Consider the following 25,021-nt stretch of genomic DNA (forward strand, 5'->3'; position numbering starts at 1 on the left):
TTACAGATGCTGTGCAAGGAAAGCATTTTCCTCACTGTTTAATTATTTATTTATGCATTAAATAAGGTGACTCTGGGCTTTTGTTGTTCAGTCGTTAACTCGTGTCCGACTGTTCATGACCCCATGAACCATATCATCCCAGGCCTTCCTGTCCTTCACTGCCTCCTGGAGTTCGCTCAGTTTCATGCTCATTGCTTCAGTGATGCTATCTAACCATCTCATCCTCTGCCGTCCCCTTCTCCTTTTGCCTTCCATCTTTCCCAGCATCAAGGTCTTTTCCAAAGAGTCCTTTCTTCGCATTCGGTGGCCAAAATATCTGAGCTTGAGCTTCAGTATCGATCCTTCCAATGAGCAATCAGGGTTGATTTCCTTTAAGATTGACTGGTTTGACCTCCTAGCAGTCCAGGGGACTCTCAAGAGTCTTCTCCAGCACCACAGTTCAAAGGCATCAATTCTTCAGCGCTCAGCCTTCTTTATGGTCCAGCTCTCACAGCCAAACATTGCTACTGGAGAAACCATAGCTTTGATTATGCGGATCTTTGTTGGCAAGGTGACGTCTCTGCTTTTTAATATGCTGTCTAGGTTTGCCATAGCTTTCCTCCCAAGGAGAAAGCGTCTTTTAATTTCATGGCTGCAGTCTCCGTCTGCGGTGATCTTGGAGCCCAAATAAATGAAGTCTGTTACTGCTTCCATTTCTACCCCTTCTATTTGCCAGGAATTGATGGGTCCAGATGCCATGATCTTAGTTTTTTTAATGTTGAGTTTCAAGTCACCTTTTGCACTCTCCTCTTTCATCCTCATCAAGAGGCTCACAGTAAAAATCCAAAGCAGTAGAAACTATGAAAATTTAAATATACAGATTAAAATTAGCTAATAGCAATTGTATATAAAAAGACTATATACAATTCATGATAATGGAGGGGGCAGTATCGATTTTCCCACCAACGAACTGCAACAATGGGAGCCATCATAAGTCCCCACACTTCTCAAGAATTATGAGCTTTCTTGTACTTCTTAAGAGATTTTTCAGCGTAACATTTTCCACACTACAAACATAAGTTAAGCACATGATTTCCCACACTCCAAGCACTTGTATGGTTTCTCTCCAGTTTGGATCCTCTGGTGTGTAAACAAATGTGATTTTTGCTGAACCATTTCTGGGTTCCGTGGGGACACTTTGGTGTGCAAGTCATGCATCTAACTGGGAAACAGATTTCCCACACTGGAAACAGCTGCAGGGTTTCTCTCGTGAACTCTTTCATGCACGCCAAGATACTCTGTCTCGGAAAAGCATTTCCCACACTCTATTCACGTGGGTCTTTTTTGTGGATTCCTTGGTGGCTCCGGAGGTCCGACTGACCTTCCAACAATCTTCCACATTCCAAACATTTAAACACTTTTCCTTTTGTGAACTTTCTGATGTTTCTCTAATACTGAATTCTCTACAAAGCATTTCTCACACTTCTCATTGTCTTTCCTCCTGCGTGGACTCTCTGATGAGTCATTAACGCTGCTTCCTGATCAAAACATTCCTCACACTCCTGACTCTGATGTAATATTTTGTGATTCTGTTGCATCTGAGGGTTTTCTGATCATGAAAAATATTTCCCACAAACCAAATCTTCATAGGATTTCACTTCTGTTACTGAGTGAACGTTCTGGCTTTTGAGAGAACCATTTCCCACATTGTTCACAGCTGAAGGGCTTTCCTCCAGTTTGGATTCTCTGGTGCATGCTTTGTGAGAGATAGGCGACTATATAAATATGATGTACAAATAAACAAATATTAAATTTTGATTGGCAAGGAAAAGCTTTCTCTCACTACACACTTATAAACTTGGTCTCCTGTTTGATTTCTCATGTGCACCTGAAGACCTGATTATCAGGAAAAACGTCTGCCACATTCTAAGCACTGATAAGGTTTTCCTCAAGTGTGAGTTCTCTGATGCTGCAAAAGGCCACCTTTCTCAGAAAAACACACTCCAAGCATTTAGGGGGCGTCTCTCCTATATGCATTAGGCATCTGGGATTTCTAAGGGATGATTTACAAGCAAATGCTCTCCCACAGTCTAAACATTTGTAATTTTTTCCCCTGTGTGAACTTTCATATGATTTCTAAGAGCTGATCCACTACGAAAATGTTCCACATTTGGTGCATAGATAGGGCTTTTCCCGTGTGAGTTTTCTGAAGTTCACAAAGTCCTCCCTTTTGAGCAAAACCTTTCCCACAATGTACACATCTCTATCACTTGACTCCTGTATGGACCCTCTGATGCCTTCCAAGGTGTTGTTTTTGGGAAAAGCATTTCCCACACTCCCCACATTTGTACGGCTTCTCCCCCGTGTGGGTTCTCTGATGAATCCGAACCTGCGTTGCTGAGGTAAAACTTTTCTCACACTCTCCACATTTATATGGTTTTTCTCCTCTGTGCCTCCTGAACTGATGTCTCCGAAGTTCAGCAGACTCCACAAACCGTTTCCCACATTCTGGGCATTCATAGGGTCTGTCTCCAGTGTGAAGCCTCTGATGTCGCACCAGGTGTGCTTTCTCGGAAAAACATCTCCCGCATTCTAAGCACTTTTCACTTTTGTCCTTGTTGTGTGTTTTCTTATGCCTCTGAAGATATGAATTTCGAGCAAAACTTTTTCCACACTCAAGGCATTTGTAAGGTTCCTCTCTTGTGTGAATCTTCTTATGGAGCCAAAGTAGTGAGTTGCAAGTAAAGTCCTTCTCACATTGCCCGCACTTGTAAGGTTTCTCTCCTGTGTGAAGCCTCTCATGGTTTCTAAGACATTCTTTGTAAAGAAAAGATTTCCCACACTCCAGGCATTGGTAAGGCTTTTGCCCGGTATGAATTCTTTGGTGCTTCAAAAGACTATCTTTCCTGATAAAACATTTTTCACAGTCCAAGCATTTATGGGGCCTCTCTCCTATATGCAGTAGGCTGTGATTTCGAAGGGATGAAGAAGAAGCAAATGCTCTCCCACAGTCTAAACATTTGTAATTTTTTTCCTCTGTGTGAACTTTCATATGATGTCTGAGGCCTGATTTCATATGAAAATATATTCCACACTCGATGCATTGATAGGGCTTCTCCCCTGTGTGAATATTTTGATGTTCTGAAAGTCTTGCCTTTTCAGTAAAACATTTCCCACATTCTACACATCTATATGGCATCACTCCTGTATGGACCTTCCGATGCCTTCCAAGGTATTGTTTTCGGGAAAAGCATTCCCCACATTCCCCACATTTGTATGGCTTCTCTTCTGTGTGGATTTTCTGATGAATCCGAACATGGTTTGCTGATGTAAAACTTTTCCCACACTCCCCACATTTGAATGGCTTCTCCCCCATGTGGATTTTCTGATGAATCTGAACCTGTGTTGCAGATGTAAAACTTTTCCCACAAAAAACACATATATACGGCTTCTGTCCTCTGTGCCCTTTCTGATGTATCCGAAGTTCAGAGGTGTTCACAAATCGTTTCTCACATTCTAGGCCTTCATAGGGTCTGTCTCCACTGTGAATTCTCTGATGTCGCACCAAGTGTGATTTCTGGGAAAAACATTTTCCACATTCTAGGCACTTTTCATGTTTCTCATGTGTTTTCTGATGCCTCCGAAGAGATGAGTTTTGTGGGAAACATTTTCCACACTCAACACATTTATAAGGTTTTAATCCTGTGTGAATCTTCTTATGGACTCCAAGGTCTGAACTGCGAGTAAAGCATTTGCCACATTGCATGCACTTGTAAGGTTTCTCTCCTGTGTGAATTCTTTCGTGGTTTTTAAGACATTCTTGGTAAGGAAAACATTTCCCACACTCCAGACACTGATAAGGTTTTTCTCCAGTATGAATTCTCTGATGCTTCAAAAGGATTGCTTTCCCAGAAAAACATTTATTGCACTCCAAGCATTTATGGGGCGTCTCTCCTATATGCATTAGGCGGCTATGATTTCTAAGGGATGATGAAGAAGCAAATGCTTTCCCACAGTCTAAACATTTGTAATTTTTTTCCCCTGAGTGAAGTTTGACGTGACGCCTTAGGCCTGATATCATACGAAAAAATGTTCCACACTCGATGCATTGATAGGGCTTCTCCCCTGTATGAATTTTCTGATGTTCCCAAAGTCCTCCTTTTTGAGCAAAACATTTCCCACAATCCACACAATTGTATGGTTTCTCGCCCATCTGGACACACTGCTTTGAAGCAACATCTGGCTTCCGGGAAAAGCATTTCCCACACTCTTCACTTTTATATGCTTTCTCTTCTTTATGCCTCATCTGATGTATCCGAAGTTTAGAAGATTCCACAAATTGTTTCTCACATTCTTGGCATTTATAGGGTCTGTCTCCGGTGTGAATTCTCTGATGTCGCACTAAGTCTGATTTCCAGGAAAAACATTTCCCACACTCTAGGCACTTTTCGTTTTTCTCCCCTCTGTGTGTTTTTTCATGGCTCCGAAGAGATGAACTCCGAGTAAAATGTTTTCCACACTCAAAGCATTTATAAGGTATTATTCCTCCGCAAACCTTCTCATGGACCTGAAGCTGAGAGTTGCAAGTAAAATCTTTCCTACATTGCCAGCACTTGTAAGGTTTCTCTCCCGGGTGAATGTTTTCATGGTTTTTAAGGATCAATTTTTGATTAAATGATTTGCCACAGTCCAGAAATTCATAAGGTTTCTTTTCGATGTAGATTTGCTGATGTTTAAGAAGCTCTGACTTTTGAGAAAAGCACAGCCCACACTGCACACACTTGCAGGCCTTCTCTTCAGTTGGGCTGTTCTGAGGCCTAGAAAGACACCATCTCTCAGGAAAACTTTTGCGGCGCTTCCAGCATTCCTGAGGCCTCTTTTCCCGGTGGATTCGCTGATGGGCTCCAAGGTCCGACCCTTTGGCAAAACACTTTCCACATTCTCCACATTTGTAGGGCCTTAGTCCGGCGTGGCTCCTGAGATGCTTGGCAAAGCCCCACACTCCAGGAAAGGATTTCCCACACTCCAAACACAGATGCGATCCATTCCCCGTGTGCCCCTTCCGGTGGATCAAAAGGAGGGACTGGTGAGTAAAGGATTTCCCGCACTCGGAGCATGTGGAGACTCTCCCCAGCTTCCCCTGAGGGGGCCTTTGGTCGAAGGGTTTCTCCCCCTGCATGGTTTCCGGGGGCTTCTCCCTTGCAAGGCTTTCTAACCAGAGACAATTTGCAAGCAAAACTTTGGCCACAGGTTTTTCCAGAAAGGACCTGTTGGATGAAGGAAAACATGAAGAAGAGAGGAAGTTTTGTTCTCCAGCTGCAAAAATAGCCCAAACAAAACTAGAAGATGCCCTACACGAGCTACAAAGGTGCCCCCAAATCTAGATTCCTCCCACCCAAACCAAAGCAACGCTGCAATTTTCCCTCTGAATCTGACCTGAGATCTCCCCTCCCCATTTCTTAGCAAGATTAATAGAGTCCCTGTTGCTCCCCATTTGCTTGCCTGAATTGGTATGATCTCCGTCTTTTCCTTTCGCTCGGTTGGGAGGTGATGCAGGTTACATGTGAGAGACACACTGCAGGGACCAGCACAGGACTTGTTTGTGTTAGGTAGGTCTATACATACAGATCGTACTTCCCACGTAGCCATACGTGGACACAGTTCTTTTTGCCACTACAGACTAACATGGCCCTCCTCCTAGAATCGCTTCCTGTTCCTCCTTTACGGTTTAGGGAGGGCGTAAATCTATTCCTTGAGGTCTGTACTACTTCATGTCAGGGGCCATTTCAGCCCTCCATTTTCTGAAAGGCAGCCACATCTCCCCAAGAATGTCCTACCTGCCAGGTCAGACTTTGGGCTCAGACCTCAAGCAGTTTCTTCTGGCTTAATGTCCCACATCCATCCAGCCTTTGGAATTACTCCAAGGGCGGTAGCTGCACAAATCATTGTTAAACTAATCACGGTTTAGCCGAGGGATGTATACCTTCCCAGCTGAAAACAGCTCCCAGCCTTGGGGAGAGTGCTGGGGGCAAAACCCAACTTTACTGCATTGCTTTTATGTTTTATAAAAATTAAATGTGATTAATGTGGTTTTTCCCCAGGCTCAGATCTCACCACTTCCCCCTCAGTTCCTTTCCTGGGACGCTCTGCAGGTGTCTGGGGCTGTCCCGGGCAAGGCCGCCGACTGCCACGGACCGCCCCCTCCCCTCCTCTTCCTCTGGCTCCCTCCTCCTCCCTCCCCTCCCTCACACCTCAGCTGCTGCTTCGCTCCCTTTCCCCCAGTCTCTCCAGGGCTTCTCCCACCACTCGCCAGCAGGGCCGGTTTTACTGGCCTGAAAGCGGGGAAATCCTCCCTCTCCGTCCAGACGAGGCGCCGAGGAAGGGGGTCCCTCCCGGGCGGGAGAACCGGGCTCAGCCCGGGCCCCCGAAGCCCCTCCTCCCCTCCGAGGACCCCCGACGGACACGGGAGGCCCGCAGGGGCCGCCGGGACCCTCCGCTCCGCCCTCCAGCGCCGAGGGCTCCCCCCTCCCCTCCCCTCCCGTCCCCTCCCGCGGGCCAGGCTCGCTCGGCGCCCCTCAGAGGCTCCGCGTCCGCCCGGCCCGGCCCGGCCCGGCCCGGGCAGCCCCCCGGCAGGCCTCGCAGCTCCGCAGCCTCCGGGGACGCGGGCCGAGGCGCGGCGCCGCAGCCGCGGTCCTGCCGGCGGGGAAGGCGCTCCGGGCGGGCGGGCGGGCGAGCGGGGCGGGATGGCGCCGCGGGAGGGGAGCCCTACCTGCCCGCAGCCGGGGCCCAGCGAGCCCTCCGAGGGTCCGGCGCCGAGGCGGGGCTGCGCTCGGGACCCGCCTCCTCTGCCAGCCCCGCCCCTCCCGGGAGCCTTGGCCAGCAGGGAAGGGCCTGAGCCCACCATTGGCCCCGCCCCCTGGGCCAGGTCCTCGTCCCCAGCGCGGCTTTTCCTTTGCCGCGGCTTCCCTCGGCCAGCCCGGGCGCCGTTTCTGTATGGCACTTTTATTTCCCAAGTTTCAATAAAAAGCCAATAAGAAGACTTGAGACGAGGCTTCTTTAAGATAGCAGATGTATTTTGATCAAGACACAGCTGGGTGACCCCAATCAACACATTAACAAGAGATGTTGATGGAACCACACCTCACAAAACAAACATCAGAGGCTTTATAGACATTTAAATCTGTAATCAGATAGTACATCCCCTCATACCCATACAAGGGATTTTTGGGATGGTCTGAGCAAGTGAAAGGTGGTTCTTAGGAAGGTAAACTTAAATGTAACTTTTTCTTCTGGTTACCAAGGGAATGGCATACCAGATTCTTCTTATCTTTCTCTAGAATGCAGGGCCTCACAACTGTTGCAAAAAGCTTGGTACAACATTGAGCTTGTACTCGGGCATTCAGCAAAGAGATAAGGGGGGGGAAGAAACCAGTGCTCTTTACAAAACAAAAGCAAGTTAACCCTTTAGAAATAAAATAGAGTGCACTGTTACAGGTATGGTTATACATTATGTGAAGCATATATATATATATATATATATATATATATATATATATATATATATATATAATATAACATTGTGTATATATAGAATATAAAATTGTGTATCAAAATAATGCCCTTCATTTCCATGGCAGGGAGGGGAGCATCGCGGGCAGCTCTTTCCGGCTCCAGCCCCGGCCTTGAGGCTGCTGAGCGGGGCTGGCGGGGCTCCCTGGACTCGCCACCCAGTGCAGATGCTGCCCCTCCTGGCGGGGGGGGGGGACTGAATCCGGACCCTCCGCGCTGGGGAGGGTCGCCCCCCAAAGGTCTCGGTTGGCCACCTGAAGATCTTCATCGTACCCCGCCTCGCACAGGGAGGGCCCCTCTGCCCTCCTGCTCCCCATCGGGCGTCTTCTGCAAGGAGAGCTTTTCCCCGCAAGGAGAAAGGTAGTTCTGATATGCCGGTTCTGGCAAACCATCAATCTATTCATCTGGGTTCCCATCCATCACCAAGGAGTTTAAGAGTCATGAGATGCACTCAGTGACAACTCCCATCATCTCCCACCATGGTTGGGGTTTGGAAACCCAAGAACATCTGAGACTCTTCCCACTGAAAGAGTTACAAAGACCATGAGTAGGCCACCCATCATGGCTTAGCACTGAACGCAGGCTATTATGGTATCCTCAAACGTTGGTTAAAAATCCCAACAGTGTTTCTATGTAACCCAGCCTATAGATCATTTTCAGAAGAAACCATGAAGGACCTGGGGCCCCACTGATCAAGGTATTTCGACTGGTGGGGTCTAGGCAGAGGGCCTTTTCTGCTGTGGCCCCCGCTCTGTGGAACAATCTACCTCCCGAGGTGCGGTGTGCCCCCATCCACATGGCCTTCAGGAAAGGTCTCAAATCCTGGCTATGCAGAAGGCCTGTAGGCCGGATGGGGGCTCACCTCAGTGGAAGTGGCTTCTGGGGTAATTGATTGCCCCTCTGTCATCTTGAATGTCTTTAGTATTTATGTATAGGGTTGGTTTTTATACTGGATTTTAATGTATTGATTTATTATTTACGGGGTATTTTAATTGCTTATGGGTTTGTGATTTTAATCGTGAGCCGCCCAGAGTCACCCGTTGGGGGAGATGGGTGGCATACAAATTTAATAATAGATAGATAGATAGATAGATAGATAGATAGATAGATAGATAGATAGACAGACAGACAGACAGACAGACAGACAGACAGATAAATAAGAGTCTATAACGCCCCAAATATTTAATACACTCAGTAGCAATCACAAAATCCATCTCTTTGTATAACTTTATAGATTAATTATGTGCCAAGGGAAGTGAACAAGGTTTATCCCAATTTATTTTATAACCAGAATACTTTCAAAATTACCCTACAATCTTTATAAAATTAGGCATACAGGTAGGGTAGTGATCCAAAATTGCCAAACCTTCATGAGCATAAAAAAATAATTTATACTCACACCCTGCCCATGTAATACCTTTAATATCTAAAGATTGCACTGTTTCTCAAACTTGGCAACTTTAAGATACATGGACTGATAAATTCTGGGAATTAAAGTCCACATGTCTTAATGCAGCCAAGGTTGAGAAACACTGTCTTAAACGATGGAATCTGCAGTCCCCAAATTTGGCCCATTTTAAAACACAGCAGGCAAATCCAGCGGTTGCTAGTTTGGGGGCTGGTTTGCTACCTCCGGACTCCCAGTCAGGGCATCTTCAGTGCCACCTGCGAGGGAGCGATGGGGGACGAGAGCCATCGGCCTTTGGGCCTTCCAAGCCGCCCGAAGGCTCTGCTTGGCCACCGGATCACCCAGGGAGGGGGACTGAATGGGTCTGCGTGGCCCGATGCAGCGTCAACTCCTGAAGGGAGGGGGTCAAGAATAATTTTAGTTGCCTCTGGGAAGTACCACGGGAGTGTAAAGAGGGACCCGCCACATTTCTGCATTCCCTAGAATCCCCCGGAGTGAGTGCCCCCTCTGGCCAATTGGCCACGATTCATGGGCAGGGCTGGAGGGGGTTAGGCGGAGGTAGAGAGGGTCCGGCAGGAGCCTCAATCCTTGTGCAGGCTTAAACAATCAATGACTCCTATTTGAGAAACCAGCCCCCCGTGTCACTGCACTTTGGGAATGCAGCACGTCTGCAGCGTGGCCTCAACTCAGACATGCACCCCGCTGAACCCCCAAGATGTCTGACGCTCACTGGCTCTTCCCGTCTCCCGTCTTTTGAGCGTTGGCCTGAAAAATCCTCGGCCAAAGCCACAGACTGCAGGCGGTTGGCCGGATCACCTTCCTGAACTCGGCGCTCCATTTCCGGGAGCAGGATGGCCAGGAACTGCTCCAGGACCAGCATCTCCAGGCTCCTTGCTGTGTATTTCTGGCTTCATCCACCGACAGCAGAGTTTACGGAGGCGATGGCAGACCTCGCGGGGACCCTCTGTCGTCATACATAGAGGAACCTCCTGATGCTCTGCTGTTCAGCCTCCGAACTGGTGACCTCTGATTCTTCCCAGAACTCCCTGCCGTCCTCAGCCCGGCTGGCTCCTGTGAAATTCCCAGAGCTTTTTCCTGCTCGAAGGTCTCCTCCTCCCATTTTTATTTTCTGTTCTCACGTAGCCTCAACTCAGAAACCTGGGAGGGAAAGATTCCCCTCCTTTGGGGCTTCCACGTACAGGTCTGTTTAATAATTCTCCCTCTGAGCCAGGGCTTTGGTTCATTATAACCTCCAGGCATCCAGATATTGGGAAATAAAAGGATACATCCGTTCAGAGAAGACTTTCTCCCTGTGGGAAAGAGAAATGAAGTAGGAAGAATTCACACTGAGAAAACCAGGATGGCACAATAAGGTAGGGGGCATTCTTTTATTGAGGATTATTAAAAACCCACATCACTGCTGAAGCCCAAGATACCCCATACCCCGGCTCCCCGCTTTCTTCCACAACCAGCTAACGCCCCACAGTGGAAATGGATTCATTTGGGCCCTCTTTCAGCCTAACTCGGATGTTAGGATGGTTGGCCACTTAGCACAGGGTTTTCGAGAAATGTGAAAACTCAGCCAGATTTAAAACTATTTTGAATATCATTTTAAAACCAAGCCAGATTCAAAGCCCTTTGACAACCTGTTCAAATCCCAACTGCAGTGAAAGCTGTTTGCAACATGCTTTAAAAACCCAGTCAGCTCAGGAAGAGTTTGAAGCCACTTAGCAATCAACCTGGAATCAAAGCAGTTACAAAAGTTTCTCTGAAATCTCAGTAGACTGAAATCTTCCCAGGAGTTGTCATAGCCTAAAATAATTACACCAACGCTACTGGAAAACTGGAGACACATAGAGGAAAAATCATGGCTTACTCCAGCAGGATTGTCCCTTTCCCACGGTCCTCACAGAGTGGCCTGCCAGCAGCCCCTTTGTGAAAGGCATCCGGATCAATTTTTCATTGGGTAATTAAGTTTGCTTCTTTCCTCCTCCCTCCCCATTCTTTTTCTTCTCAGGTTACAGCTTTGGTTTTGTAAGCTGAAGCAGCAAAGCGTCTGCTAATTCTGCTACTCTTCAAGAGCTATTCTGAAAGGAGACATGGGTGAAAAGGCCCCCAATAAAACAAGCTTCCAGAACTGGAAACTGGAAAGCAAGTCACAGGTTGACCTGACCACAAAGTGGTGCTTAAAAATGAGTTTGTATAAAAATCATCTGGGTTGGAGCGGGAAAAACCACCTGGCTCACATTTCCCAGTCAGCATCCCATTTGGGAGCGCAGAGCCCTAGCACGACTGCAAAGCATTGCCCTGGTTTTCTCTCCCCCTTCAGCCCCACTTGCCTATTTCCTTCCAGGAGAAAACGCAAAATCTCCTTTGCCTGCGTAAGGGGGGGGGGCTTGGGGAGCCAGGGCTGGCCAGAAGTGCCCCTCTCTTTCCCCCAAGGCGCCCTTCTAGGAATGCAACGCTCTGTGGAATTAACCCCGAACACGGCTTGAAACAAGACAGGACTAACCAAGTTCATGAGAGCAATAATCAGAATGGTTGTGTCTGTCGCAACGGTAATGTCAAGGACTAAGTGGGCAAAAAGGGAGCTGGGATTTGCGTGCTAGCAAACAAATACTGTAGTTGGAATAAGAGCAACTGAGAATAAACTCAGTTGAATAAAATGGGAATTGTGCTGCCTTAAGCTCCAGTTAACCAAAATAAATAAATGATTGGTTCAGCTTGCCTTCCAGGAGGATCAAGTTGGGGGTGAAGCCCCAAAGGGTTAAGCAGAAAACCTCCTTATCATCTTCTCTTCTGCATCTTTTTCCTTGCGTTGCTATACCATTTTCTTTATTGACAGCTTGTTCTTTCTTCTCTGCTCTTTCTAGATATTTTTTCCTACTAGAGTTTCCATGACCAGCTACACTGCCCAGGCAGTTACTGCACATTGCAGCATTGACAATGACAACTGTAACTATAAAGGGCCTTTGCGCAACTTCGTCTTGTGCAGCAGCTACGCCCCTTCCTCGATCAGGAGGCCCTCCACACGGTCACTCATGCTCTGGTCACCTCCTGGTTGGATTACTGCAATGCGCTCTACATGGGGCTACCCTTGAAGAGTATCTGGAAGCTACGGCTGGTGCAGAACGCGGCGGCGTGGACAGTTCTGAATGCCCCTGGGGGGCACTTAACACCGCTGTTACGCGAGCTGCACTAGTTGCCAGTTTGCTTCTGGGTCCAATTCAAGGTGCTGGTCATCACCTTTAAAGCCCTTCATGGCACAGGACCAGGTTATCTGAGGAGCCGTCTTGCCCCGGCTACTTCAGCCCGCCCCACTCGGTTCGACAGAAAGGGCATGTTGCAGACCCCACTGGTCAAGGAATTTCGACTGGTGGGGTCTAGGCAGAGGGCCTTTTCTGCTGTGGCCCCCGCCCTATGGAACAATCTGCCTCCCGAGGTGCGGTGTGCCCCCACGCGCATGGCCTTCAGGAAAGGGGTGAAATCCTGGCTGTGCCAGAAGGCCTGGGGGCCAGATGGGGGCTCACACCAGTGGAGGTGGCTTATGGGGTGATTGACCTTGCCCCCCCGTCATCTTGAACGTTTTTAGTATTTATATACAGGGTTTGTTGTCCTTATTTGATTTTTAATGGATTCATTTATTTTAACTATTTGGGGGGGGGGTTTAATGGTTGATGGGGTTTTTGATTTTAACTGTGAGCCGCCCAGAGTCACCCGTTGGGGGGAGATGGGCGGCATACAAATTTATACATAAATAAATCCATCCATCCATCCATCCATCCATCCATCCATCCATCCATCCATCCATGGAAAAGAAAAGTGATTAACATTTATTGGAAGTGGTAAACAATCTTTAAAACAACAGCAAAACAACCTGCTTTTGCTTACAAAACAAACCTCTCACCCCCAGCATTTCCCACAATTTCCAGCACATTTCTGATGGTAAAGAACTTCAAAGCAACTCTAAAAAGTTCAAGGATTCAAAATTATTTTTCAATAATTTTTTAATGGAGAAATTTCTTACAGAATAAGAACAATACAACTTTAGGAAACAAAGGAAACAAAAGTGATAAGTAAATAACAAAGAAGCAAAAGACACAGAAAAAAGATGTGAACATTTTTATAAGAGTGGCTTCTGATCAGTTATAAATGCGATAATATTTTATTCTCTAAGGTTACATCGTAACTCCCTTCGTTCCGTATTCTACCCTTTCTAACCATCAGACCCATAAATCACAAGGTCATTTTTTCCCATTTTCAGCAAAACGTCCATAAAGGGTTTCCGCTCACTAGTAAATGTGGTTCTTGCCTTTTCCCTAATCAGACAAGTCAGTTTGGCCACCTTTGCAAATGCTGTCGCTGTCGCCAACCACTCTCCCCTTGTGGGCATTTCAGAGTCTTTCCATCTTTGTACATATCATAATCTCAATACAGTCATCATGTACAAAAACAGCCTTCCCTAAGTCTTTCTAGCTGTCTGTCCATTAGTCCCAGGAAGAAAAGGCCTGGTTTCAGTCGAAAATTAAATGCTTTAAAATGCTTTGTACTGTTATATGTATGTGAGGAAAATAAGTTTTCAGACGAATGGGATCATTTCAATCACACTGTTACAGAGAGAATTTGCAATGGCCTTGCAGCTGACTTAGCATCTAGGTCACACCAGCCTTTTGCACATCTCATCAGAGCATTCCCAGGGCAACCCATCAAACTGTCCTCCAGATGCCGTTAAAGGAAGTCTTCTTCCAGGCATCTTGGCACCCTAAATTGTCCTTTCCCTTCGAACTTCTTGCTAAGACAAGTGTTTCCTTCGAAGCAGAGGGGCAGGAAGTCACCAAAGATTGATTACTCGTGAATATTCATGCCTGCATCCTTCCTTCCCCTTTTCTGAAATTTATATATTTTATTTGCAAGGGTGTCTCTCACTATCCTTTTCGTGGGGTCCCCTCCAGCACCTGCTGTTTATATAATAAACAGTGCAGTGAGCCTTGATTATTTACTTCAGGTCCTGCGTTTTGATTCCACATGGATCTGAACCCAAAATTTTCTAGCTTTTTTACGAGTCCACCGAGCATGATAACCTGACCCTTCGTGTTTTCCACATTTCCAACATAGATTTTAAGTACCTTTATAATACATTCTAGATAATTTTCCTGGTGTCATATACCAATAGTACATCATTTTATAAAAATTCTCTTTTAAATTGTAACACAATGAGAATGTCAGTCCTTTCAGCCCCATATTTTCCCATTGCTCCATCTGTACATTCTAACCAAAGGTCTTGGCCCATTTTATCACACACTCTTTAAATTGTTCTTCTTCCGTTTCAAATTTCAGTAAAAGCTTATACATCTCAGCAACTACAAGTTCATCATTTGCACATACAATAATTCAGTTTCAAATTCTGTCTTATGTTGTTCAATTCCAAATGTCCTTGTCTCTACTTTAAATCTTTCCTTTATGTGTACATATCAAGACCATTGAAAACTAAATCCATTGGCAGTCAATTGATCTCTTGACTTCATCTTCGGTTCTCCATGTTCTTGTTCTCACAACTCTTGATATTGTAACCATTACTCTTTGCCTGCTGTTCCTTTTCTATAAAATGCTTCTTGTGCCAAGACCCACAAAGGCATTTTCAGACACAGCCTGGGTTGGTAGCTATTCCATATTCTCAATATGGCACTTTGAGGATAATGACTTTTAAAGTCTACATTAATCTTCACCTTATCATACCATAACCAACCATGCCATCCAAACCTCAGGTCGTGCCCTTCTAATTTTAAAATTCTCTTCTCAGCAACACCCACTCTTTCATCCAAACCAAACAGAAGCCTGGAAAATACAATCTCCACTCAGGAAATCCCAATCCTCCTCTTTCCTTTGCGTCTTGAAGAGTTTTAATTTGAACTCTTCGGTTTTTTCCCTGCCGTATAAACCTAGATATATCTTTCTGCCATTGCTTAAATGGTGCATCAATTGTCAAGAGAGGTATTGTTAGAAACAGAAACAGCATTTTATGTGATATTCATTTTTATCACAAAAATTCTCCCCCACAATGACAATTGTAATTCTTCCCATCTTAATATATCCTTGATTTCATTCCATGCCTTCACAGGATAGACCTTCCCCGGCTTTTCCTTAAGCATCGTGATCTTTCTCTGGTTCTTCAACATGGACTTCCTCTTCCTCACTTTCTTTATTGTCTTAGCTTCTGTCTGCTGCGCTGTAGGATACTTAATTATTTATTAGATTTCTTAAAGCTGCCTAATTCCAAAAAGACTTTTGGTGGCTTACAGGAGGCTAATGCAAATCCTTTCCCGCTTTGCAATTTTTGTGTGAAGCTCTTGAAAATATCCTTTATTTTTAACCAGACACATGACTTTCTTTTTTACCATCTTGCCAGGCCTAAGAGACTCCCTTTAATTGTGTTTTTCTGAGCCTGGACTCAGGTAGGCCACACCTGGACAACCTTGGCTACTCTTGGAAAGCCCAGCAGTGTTACATGGGAGACCACCAGGACTTCTACAATGAGCTGGGAGATAAATACATATCCAAGAGCACAGTGGGATCTCCCTTTCGTTTAGTTGCAATGCAATCAGAAGGCAACTTCCGTGACCTCTCTTTACCGTAGGAGCCTAAACAGGGTTTCCTTCTTCTGTTCTGGGGAAGAGTCTCTTGGGGGTTCTTCCGTGTGTGAATACAAGAGTACAAATGAGGGCAGGGTAGGGGTTGTGGTGGAGACATTTAGAGATACCCGTCATTTGAGCAATCTTTCCCCCCGTTCAGACAGTATTTCTCTCATGTGTCACAGTTGCTGTGTGAGGAAAGCATTTTCCTTACACACTGCTCCAGAATTATGAGCTTTCTTGTGCTTATTAAGAGATGTTTTTGGCATAACATTTTCCACACTGCAAACATTGATAAGTTTTAAATGTACGCAAAAGATTGGCCTTTGAAGCACATGATTTCCCACACTCCGAGCACTTGTGTGGTTTCTCTCCGGTCTGGATCCTCTGGTATGTAAACAAATGTGATTTCTGCTGAACCATTTCTGGGCCCTCTTCCTTGGGGCCGCTTTGGTGTGCAAGACGTGCATCTAACTGGGAAACAGATTTCCCGCACTGGAAACAGCTGCAGGGTTTCTCTCGTGAACTCTTTCATGCACGCCAAGATACTCTGTCTCGGAAAAGCATTTCCCACACTCTATTCACGTGGGTCTTTTTTGTGGATTCCTTGGTGGCTCCGGAGGTCCGACTGACCTTCCAACAATCTTCCACATTCCAAACATTTAAACACTTTTCCTTTTGTGAACTTTCTGATGTTTCTCTAATACTGAATTCTCTACAAAGCATTTCTCACACTTCTCATTGTCTTTCCTCCTATGTGGACTCTCTGATGAGTCATTAATGCTGCTTCCTGATCAAAACATTCCCCAGACTCCCGACACTGAAGTGAACATTAATGTGTGGCTCTTGAGAAAAATATTTCCCACATTGTTCACAATTGAATTGTTTTTCTCCAGTTTGGATTCTGTGGTGCATACTTTGTGTGAGATGGGCGGCTATATAAATGTGATGTATAAATAAATAAATAAGTAAATAAATAAGTAAATAAGTAAATAAATAAATAAATATTTTCAATTGGCAAGGAAAAGCTTTCTCACGCTACACACATGTAAGCTTTCTCTTCTGTGTGATTTCCCAAGTGCACCTGAAGATCTGATTAGCGGGAGAAACGTTTGCCACATTCTAAGCACCAATAAATTTTTCTCAAGTGTGAATTCTCTGATGCTGCAAAAGACCACCTTTCTGAGAAAAACACACTCCAAGCATTTAGGGGGCGTCTCTCCTATACGCATTAGGCAGCTGTGATTTCTAAGGGACCGACAAGCATTTGTAATCTTTTCCCCTGTGTGAACTTTCATATGACTTCTAAGGGCTGACCCACTACAAAAAAATGTTCAACATTCAGTGCCTAGATAGGGCTTTTCCCCTGTGTGCATTTTCTGATGTTCACAAAGTCCAGCCTTTTGAGCAAAACATTTCCCACATTCTACACATTTGTATGGCTTCACTCCTGTATGGACCCTCTGATGCTTTACAAGGTGTTGTTTTTGGGAAAAGCATTTCCCACACTCCCCACATTTGAACGGCTTCTCCCCCGTGTGGATTCTCTGATGAATCCGAAACTGTGTTGCTGAGATAAAACTTTTCCCACATTCCCCACATTTATATGGCTTCTCTCCTCTGTGCCCCTTCTGGTGTCTCCGAAGTTCAGCAGACTCCACAAATCTTTTATCACATTCTGCGCATTCATAGGGTCTGTCTCCGGTGTGAATTCTCTGATGTCGCACCAGGTGTGATTTCTGGGAGAAACATCTCCCACATTCTAGGCACTTTTTGGTTTTCTCCCCTCTGTGTGATTTTATTCCTGTGTGAAGCTTCTCATGAACTGTAAGCTTTGATTTCCAAGTAAAGCACTTCCCACATTGCCCACACTTGTAAGGTTTCTCTCCTGTGTGAATTCTCTCATGCTTTCTAAGATATTCTTTGTGAACAAAAGATTTCCCACACCGTACACATTGATAAGGTTTTTCTCCGGTATGAATTCTCTGATGCTTCAAAAGAGTATCTTCCCTGGAAAAACATTTATTGCACTCCAAGCATTTATGGGGCGTCTCTCCTATATGCATTAAGCGACTGTGATTTCTAAGGGATGATGAATAAGCAAATGCTCTCCCACAGTCTAAGCATTTATAATCTTTTTCGTCTGTGTGAACTTTCATATGACGTGTGAGGTTTGATTTCCGACGAAAAAACGTTCCACACTCGATGCATTGATAGGGCTTCTCTCCTGTGTGAATCTTCTGATGTTCTGAAAGTACTGTCTTTTGACAAAAACATTTCCCACATTCTATACATCTATATGGTGTCACTCCTGTATGGACCCTCTGATGCCTTCCAAGGTATTGTTTTTGTGAAAAGCTTTTTCCACACTCTCCACATTTATATGGCTTCTCTCCTCTGTGCCCCTTCTGGTGTCTCCGAAGTTCAGAAGAAGCCAGAACTCGTTTCTCACATTCTGGGCATTCATAGGGTCTGTCTCCGGTATGAATTCTCTGATGTCGCACCAGGCTTGATTTCCTGGAAAAAGATTTCCCACATTCTAGGCACATTTCATTTTTCTGCCCATTGTGTGTTTTGTTATGACGCCAAAGAGATGAACTCCAAGTAAAACATTTTCCACACTCGAAGCATTTATAAGATTTTTTTCCTGTGTGAAGTTTCTCATGGACCCAAAGCTGCGGATTACCAGCAACGCTCTTTCCACATTGCATGTATTTGTAAGGTTTCTCTCCTGTGTGATGTTTCTCATGGGTCTTAAGGGTCGATTTTTCATACTCCAGACTTTTATAAGGTTGTTCTCTGGTATGGATTTGCTGATGTTTTAAGAAACTCTGACATTTGAGAAAAGCACAGCACACACTGCACACACTTGCAGGGCTTCTCTTCAGTTGGGCTGTTCTGAGGCCTAGAAAGACACCATCTCTCAGGAAAACTTTTGCGGCGCTTCCAGCATTCCTGAGGCCTCTTTTCCCGGTGGATTCGCTGATGGGCTCCAAGGTCCGAGCCTTTAGCAAAACGCTTTCCGCACTCTCTGCATTTGTAGGGCCTTAGTCCGGGGTGGCTCCTGAGATGCTTGGCAAAGCCCCACACTCAAGGAAAGGATTTCCCACATTCCAAACACAGATGCGATCCATTCCCCGTGTGCCCCTTCCGGTGGATCAAAAGGAGGGACCGGTGAGTAAAGGATTTCCCGCACTCGGAGCATGTGGCCAGTCTCCGCAGCTTCCCCTGAGGGGGCCTTTGGTCGAAGGGTTTCCCCCCCTGCATGGTTTCCGGGGGCTTCTCCCTTGCAGGGCTTTCTAACCAGAGACAATTTGCAAGCAAAACTTTGGCCACAGGTTTTTCCAGGCGGCATCTGTTGGATGAAGGAAAAAGAAGTGAAGAAGAGAGGAAGTTTCGTTCTCCAGCTCCAAAAATAGCCCAAACAATAGCTAGGAGACCCCTTACATGAGCTACAAAGGTGCCCCCAAACCTCAATTCCCCCACCCAAACCAAAGCAACGCTGCGATTTTCCCTCTGAATCTGACTTGAGATCTCCCCTCCCCATTTCTTAGCAAGATTAACAGAGTCCCTGTTGCTCCCCATTTGCTTGCCTGAACTGGTATGATCTCCGTCTTTTCCTTTCGCTCGGTTGGGAGGTGACGCAAATTACATGTGAGAGACACTGCGAGGACCACCGCAGGACTTGTATGTATTAGGTAGGTCCATACATACAGATCGTATATCCCATGTAGACACATATGGACATGGTTCTTTTTGCCACCACAGAGTAACACGGCCATCCTCCTAGCATGGTTTCCTGTTGTTTCTTTATGGTTTACAGAGGGTGTAAATCTGATCCTCAAGGTCTGCAAAGCTCCATGTTGGGGGTCAATTCAGCCCTCCATTTCCTGAAAGGCAGGCTCATCGCATTCTTTGACCAAAACCTCCCGAGATGGTCCTACCTGTCCAGGTCAGACTTTGGGCTCAGTCCTCAAGCAGTTTCTTTGAAAAAAGAAGCCATGAAAAACAAATGGACACAACTCATCCAAGCAGTCAAATCCAATGACTCAGCCTCTTTCTGGCGTATCACACCAAGCTCTCAAAGCAATGGTCCACTCATGGTGGACTGTCACATCACATCCCCCCAGGGACCTGGGAGGTATACTTTCAGGAACTGCATATGGACACCACTGTTGGAAGTGGGCGCCCTAGCCAAACTACAGGTAGTCCTTGCTATCCGACCAAAACAGGGACCCCAATTTAGGTCACTAAGTAATTTGGTCGTTAAGCGAATAGGAGCTGATTTTACCACCTTTTTTACGACGGTCATTAAGCGAATCACGTATTTGTTGAGCAAATCGCATTGTTGTTAAATGAATCCAGCTTCCCCAATGGAGTTTTTTGCAGGAATTCACTTAATAACCATGTGATTCGCTTAACGGCCATTGTAAAAAAAGTCGCAAATCATGATCACATGACCTCGGAGGTCATAACGCACTTTTCCCAAGGTCATCGTAACACCAGACTGCTGTTAAACAAACAGTCATTAAATGAGTACTACCTGTATAGAAAATCTGCCAATGTGGGTACCAGTGACAGTGACAGAGATCAAGAATCTTGTTGCTCAGCTAAGACCAGGGAAGGCCTCAGGAGAAGATCTAATCCATCCCGAGGCTATTAAAAACAACTTGGGATTATGGGCCCCTACTCTGGCCTCAGTCTTTATCTGCGTCAACACCTGTGGCCGAGCCCCCAACAACTGGGGGCTTGCAATCATTGTCCCTATATATAAAAAAGGGGGAAAGGATGATCCTGCTAATTATAGACCAATCAGCCTCCTCAACACAATCAGCAAACTCTGTGCAAGACATCTACAGTGGAAATTCAGGTCTGGCTGGAACAAGAAAACATACTGGCAGAGGAGCAAGCCAGCTTTAGAGATGGCCGATCCACCATCAATCAATGCCTAGTACTCCAACATCTCATTGAAAAATACTCCTCCCACAACACAACTTCCCTTTATGCCGCTTTCATAGACTTCAAAGCAGCCTTTGATTCCATATCCCGAGCTAAACTGAACTGAAAAACTGAAGGCCTCCTCGATTGACTGACGTTTACTTCATCTAATACGTATGCTTCATGAAGGGGCCTCACTCGAAGTAAGATGTAACCCCCAGGGCCATCCCACCAGCACCACGGGAACTGAGAAAGGCATGAAGCTATGCTGGATATTGGCCCCACTCTGGTCCAATTTCTGTATCAACTCCACGGTGGGCCATCTCCTCAACACAAACGCTCACCCCCCAAACTTGCAGGAAGACGCATCTCTGTTCTACTCTATGCAGAAGATGCAGCAATTCTTTCAAGGACACCTCTTGGCCTTAAAAGAGCACCGAGAGCACTAACCCAGAACTGCAAGGAAGACCAGCTAGAACTCAATTATCAGGAAACTGAAATCCTGGCATTTGTCAAAAGGCCCAAGAGCCACTCATGGAGCATCGATGGCCACAAGACTGAGCAGGTGTCCTGTTTCAAATACCTGGCAGTAGTCCTTCCTTCTGCCAGCAGTAAAAAAGCCCATGGGGATTACGCTGCTGAAAATGCACAGAGGAGCTCATCTGCCATCCTTACATTCCTCAAGACAAGAGGTGGCCACTATATTCCAGCAGCACTCAAACTATTTGAAGCCAAGCCAATAGCACAGCTTCTTTATGGTGCCCAGCTGGGCCCCTTCTCCAACTGCGCACCGTTAGAACTTGTACAATCCAAATTTCTAAGATCGGCCCTTCAAGTCCCCAGATGGGTCTCTAATGCCACCCTGAAACAGGCTTCCTGAAAGTGGAGGCTAGAAGGTGGGTGACCATTCTCAACCATTGGCTCAGACTCTCCTTTTTTCCCCTTGGCCTTGCCCCATCACCTCTGAGGGATGGTTTTCAGTCCACATGGCAACAGGCAGTAGCAACTAAAATCTCATCCCTGGGCTTTACTCCAGGTCTTCTACTCAGCAGGGGATCTGACCAGGCCAAAGCACTCCTTAAATAGCGGGCAGCAGACACAGGGTGCCAACTGGATCTGGCCAGGTCCCCAACCTTTACTGCCAGTGAATCCAACAGGCACTCTGCCTGCCCTACGACATACTCAGCTAACTCAAAGTACCTAACCACGGGAGGGCCGTTACTCTGCCACCGTGCCACGCCCTCCCCTCAGCTGTCCTTGAAGGCCAGTACAGGAGGACTCCTTACCTGGAGAAACCATGTCGCTCTCACTCTGGACACGGAGGGACAACGGAGCAGGTGCTTCTCCAGCGTCTGCACCACACAGACATTCGTACCAGCCTCACCTCACCATCACTGCATAAACATCCAGGGCGCACGGGGCAATCCCGCACCTCCCTGCTGCCTTCAGACACCAGCCCTGCCACAGCGTTTAACGGTGCCCGTGCCCGGTGCCCGGTTCCGCACGGCAGCGATTAAATTTCGTCCGATGATGGCCTGTGCCGTAAACTAGTCTGCGTGTATGAACCTGTATGCTGCCCTACACCCACCTAATGCCCCTACCCCTACTATTAGTATCCTATTCTATATCTTTTAGCTGTTTTTTTATATTATCATTATTATTACTTAGACTCCGATGTATTTTCTATGCTTTTTAACTGACTGTCTCCCACGCTCCTTATGCTGGTCTTTGACCGAACAAAGATTTGATTGATCGATATGTAACTTCCCAGCTGAGCAGGGGCTCCGCGTCCGCCCAGCCCAGCCCGGCCCGGCCCGGCCCGGCCCGGGCAGCCCCCCGGCAGGCCTCGCAGCTCCGCAGCCTCCGGGGACGCGGGCCGAGGCGCGGCGCCGCAGCCGCGGTCCTGCCGGCGGGGAAGGCGCTCCGGGCGGGCGCCGCGGGAGGGGAGCCCTACCTGCCCGCAGCCGGGGCCCAGCGAGCCCTCCGAGGGTCCGGCGCCGAGGCGGGGGGCGGGGCTGCGCTCGGGCCCCGCCTCCTCTGCCAGCCCCGCCCCTCCCGGGAGCCTTGGCCGGCAGGGAAGGGCCTGAGCCCACCATTGGCCCCGCCCCCTGGGCCAGGTCCTCGTCCCCAGCGCGGCTTTTCCTTTGCCGCGGCTTCCCTCGGCCAGCCCGGGCGCCGTTTCCATGGCAGGGAGGGCAGCATCGCGGGCAGCTCTTTCCGCCTCCACCCCGGCCTTGAGGCTGCCGGGCGGGGCTGGCGGGGCTCCCGGGACTCGCCCCCCAGCGCAGATGCTGCCCCTCCTGCCGGGGAGGCCTTAAAGCTGGACCCTCCGCGCTGGGGAGGTTCGCCCCCAAAGTCTTGGTCGGCCACCTGAAGATCTTTGTCCTGCCCCACATCGCACGGGGAGGGCCCCTCTGTCCTCCGGCTCCCCATCGGGCGTCTTCTGCAAGGAGAGCTTTCCCTGCAAGGAGAAATGTAGCTCTGAATTCTTCTGCTTGAGAGTTCTTGGTGGATCATTTTCAGAAGTCTGACTTTGATGGGCTGCTCAGGGGAGGGTCAATAAACCTCTCTCTGTTTCCAAGTCAGTCCTGACTCCTGGCAGCTCCCCGTGCAAGTCCCTGCAGGGTCCTTGGCAGCGCTTTGAGAAGCAGTTTGCCCTTGCCTGCCCCTCCTTCCTGGGGCTGAGCGACAGGGACCGGCCCAAAGCAACCCTGCCGGCTTCATGCGGAAGGCAGGACTGGAACTCAGGGCCTCCACACCAAGCTGGCTCCCTTGTACGAAGCAGCTGCGCTCTTTTGCTGGCACCAGATGGGCCCCTGAGAGTGAGAAAGTCGGCAGGCAGAGATCGTGGCTGGAAGCACAGAGCCTGCAGAGACGCACGAAAGATGGACGCTGCTGCGGAAGAGACCGTTGGGCCGGTGCTACCAGGTCCCCGCCACATTTCCTGGCCCCAAACAGCCAGTGCAGGAGTGAGAGCTGCCCAAAGACCAGGGACGGCGGCTTTGGGACGGGCCTGGCAGTCTGTCTTAGGGCACCAAGGGAAGGGGGCAAGGGTGTTCCCAGAGCAAGCTGGAGGGCTGGGAATTGAAGGTGGGGAGCTTTAGGAAGCCAAGTTGGGGCCCCAGTACGGAGCTAACCCAGACCTTCCTTCCCCTGGGGGTGGGGTGGGCCCCATGCACCCCAGCACCACAAAGGCCCCCGTTTTTGAGCTGTAAAATACATGAAAGTTCATAAAAAGGAAATAAATAAATACAGGACACTCTCCTTTCCATTGTTTTAGCTGTTTCCCAAAGAAATTAAATAGGGGCAGACCTGGTTAATATTTGGGATGGGAGACCACCAGGACGTGTGATGAATAAAAGGATTGCACTCATATAATGTGCTCCTACGTATTTCTGCCTGCTGTAAAGTATTGCACATGGCCCTTGGTCTCCAAAAGGCAGACTTGGGTTTTCCTGATAGGTGCGGCCGGAGCAGAGAGACACGCAGCCCTGGTCAACAGTGGGGAAATAATTAGGGACACACACAAATCACTTCCAACCGAACAGTGAGGCACAAGAGGTTCTTTGTAGTACACGGAGAGCCAGTGAATTTAAAGTAACAGCAAAACTTTAGTGGTTGCAAGGTACATTTGCGCTCTCTCTCTCTCTCTCTCTCTCTCTCTCACACACACACACACACACACAGACAAACAGAGGATGATCAACGCTTACCCAGGTCCTTCCCAACTAGGCTGCCAGGCACTAGCTAGAGGGACGGAAGCCGCCAAGTCTGGATACAAAGGTGACTTAGATGATTCAGCACAGATGACTCAAGACGACTCAGAGTGGGCGGGCTTTGGGACCCCTTTTATCCCCAAAAGCCCTTGCTGGGTTGATTCACAAGTTGATGGGATTGGGGTGAGGGTTTCCATGTGCTCAGGCCCAACTTCCTTTGTCTGGTTCAGGTCCTTTGTTTTTTTCCTTAACGACTTGCTTCCTTCTTATCTACCTCCCGGAAGGGATCGCATAGACAAGTCTCCTGGCTTTGGTCCTCTCTGCTTACCTGCCTGCTTCATCTTTAGTTATGGCAGCTTCAGCCTAGTCTCACACTATCCATTTTATCCTAAGAGCAAACCTGGATGGGGCGCTCTGGTGAACGGTCCTAGAGATTTTGAATGGAAGTCGCTGAGCCCAGCAAGATATTCTCCTCACCAGGCCTCTGAAAACCCGACAACCCTGGCCTGAGCGAAGCAGCCCTTCCCTCTGTAACGGCTTTCTAAAGGTACACTGCTTCTGAACGTGGAAGCTCCATCTAGCCACCGAGAGGCATATGCTCCTGTAGGAATAGGCCCTTTTTAAAGTCTCAGCTTTCCTGATGGATGGAAGGGTTCCAAAAACAAATTTAAAAGGACAGATGCGTCTTTTCTTTGGAGACATTTTCATGTTTAACCCACAACTTTTCAGGACATCAGTATCCTGATGAACCAAGGAAAGGCAAGGCAAGCAGGTCAACTGGA

At 47.4% G+C, this 25,021-nt stretch overlaps 2 protein-coding genes across 2 annotated transcripts; both read right to left on the minus strand.

Annotated features, from left to right (window-relative positions):
• On the minus strand, positions 1-6,187 carry LOC103049462 (uncharacterized). Its single transcript, XM_088129370.1, has 2 exons — positions 5,482-6,187; positions 1-5,246 (listed from the first exon to the last, which is right to left on the minus strand). Exon 2 carries the CDS (start codon positions 5,156-5,158, stop codon positions 2,246-2,248), a length of 2,913 nt encoding a protein of 970 aa, XP_087985496.1. The 5' UTR covers positions 5,159-5,246; positions 5,482-6,187; the 3' UTR covers positions 1-2,245.
• Positions 6,188-12,162: 5,975 nt separating this feature from the next.
• On the minus strand, positions 12,163-22,929 carry LOC148213917 (uncharacterized). Its single transcript, XM_088129416.1, is given in 3 exon segments — positions 12,163-18,413; positions 18,415-18,940; positions 22,478-22,929. Coding segments are annotated over 3 exon segments (2,268 nt in total). The 5' UTR covers positions 22,726-22,929; the 3' UTR covers positions 12,163-16,919.
• Between the last annotated feature and the right edge of the window lie 2,092 nt (positions 22,930-25,021).

The sequence above is a fragment of the Python bivittatus genome, unplaced genomic scaffold, assembly GCF_059951505.1.
Source record: "Python bivittatus isolate LINGU-HERP-01145 unplaced genomic scaffold, Pbiv_v1 ctg000810_np1212, whole genome shotgun sequence".
Taxonomy (NCBI): Eukaryota; Metazoa; Chordata; class Lepidosauria; order Squamata; family Pythonidae; genus Python; species Python bivittatus.

Coding starts and splice junctions, on each gene's coding strand:
- LOC103049462 (XM_088129370.1), bottom strand. CDS start 5,158: ATGCAGGGGGAGAAACCCTTCGACCAAAGGCCCCCTCAGGGGAAGCTG.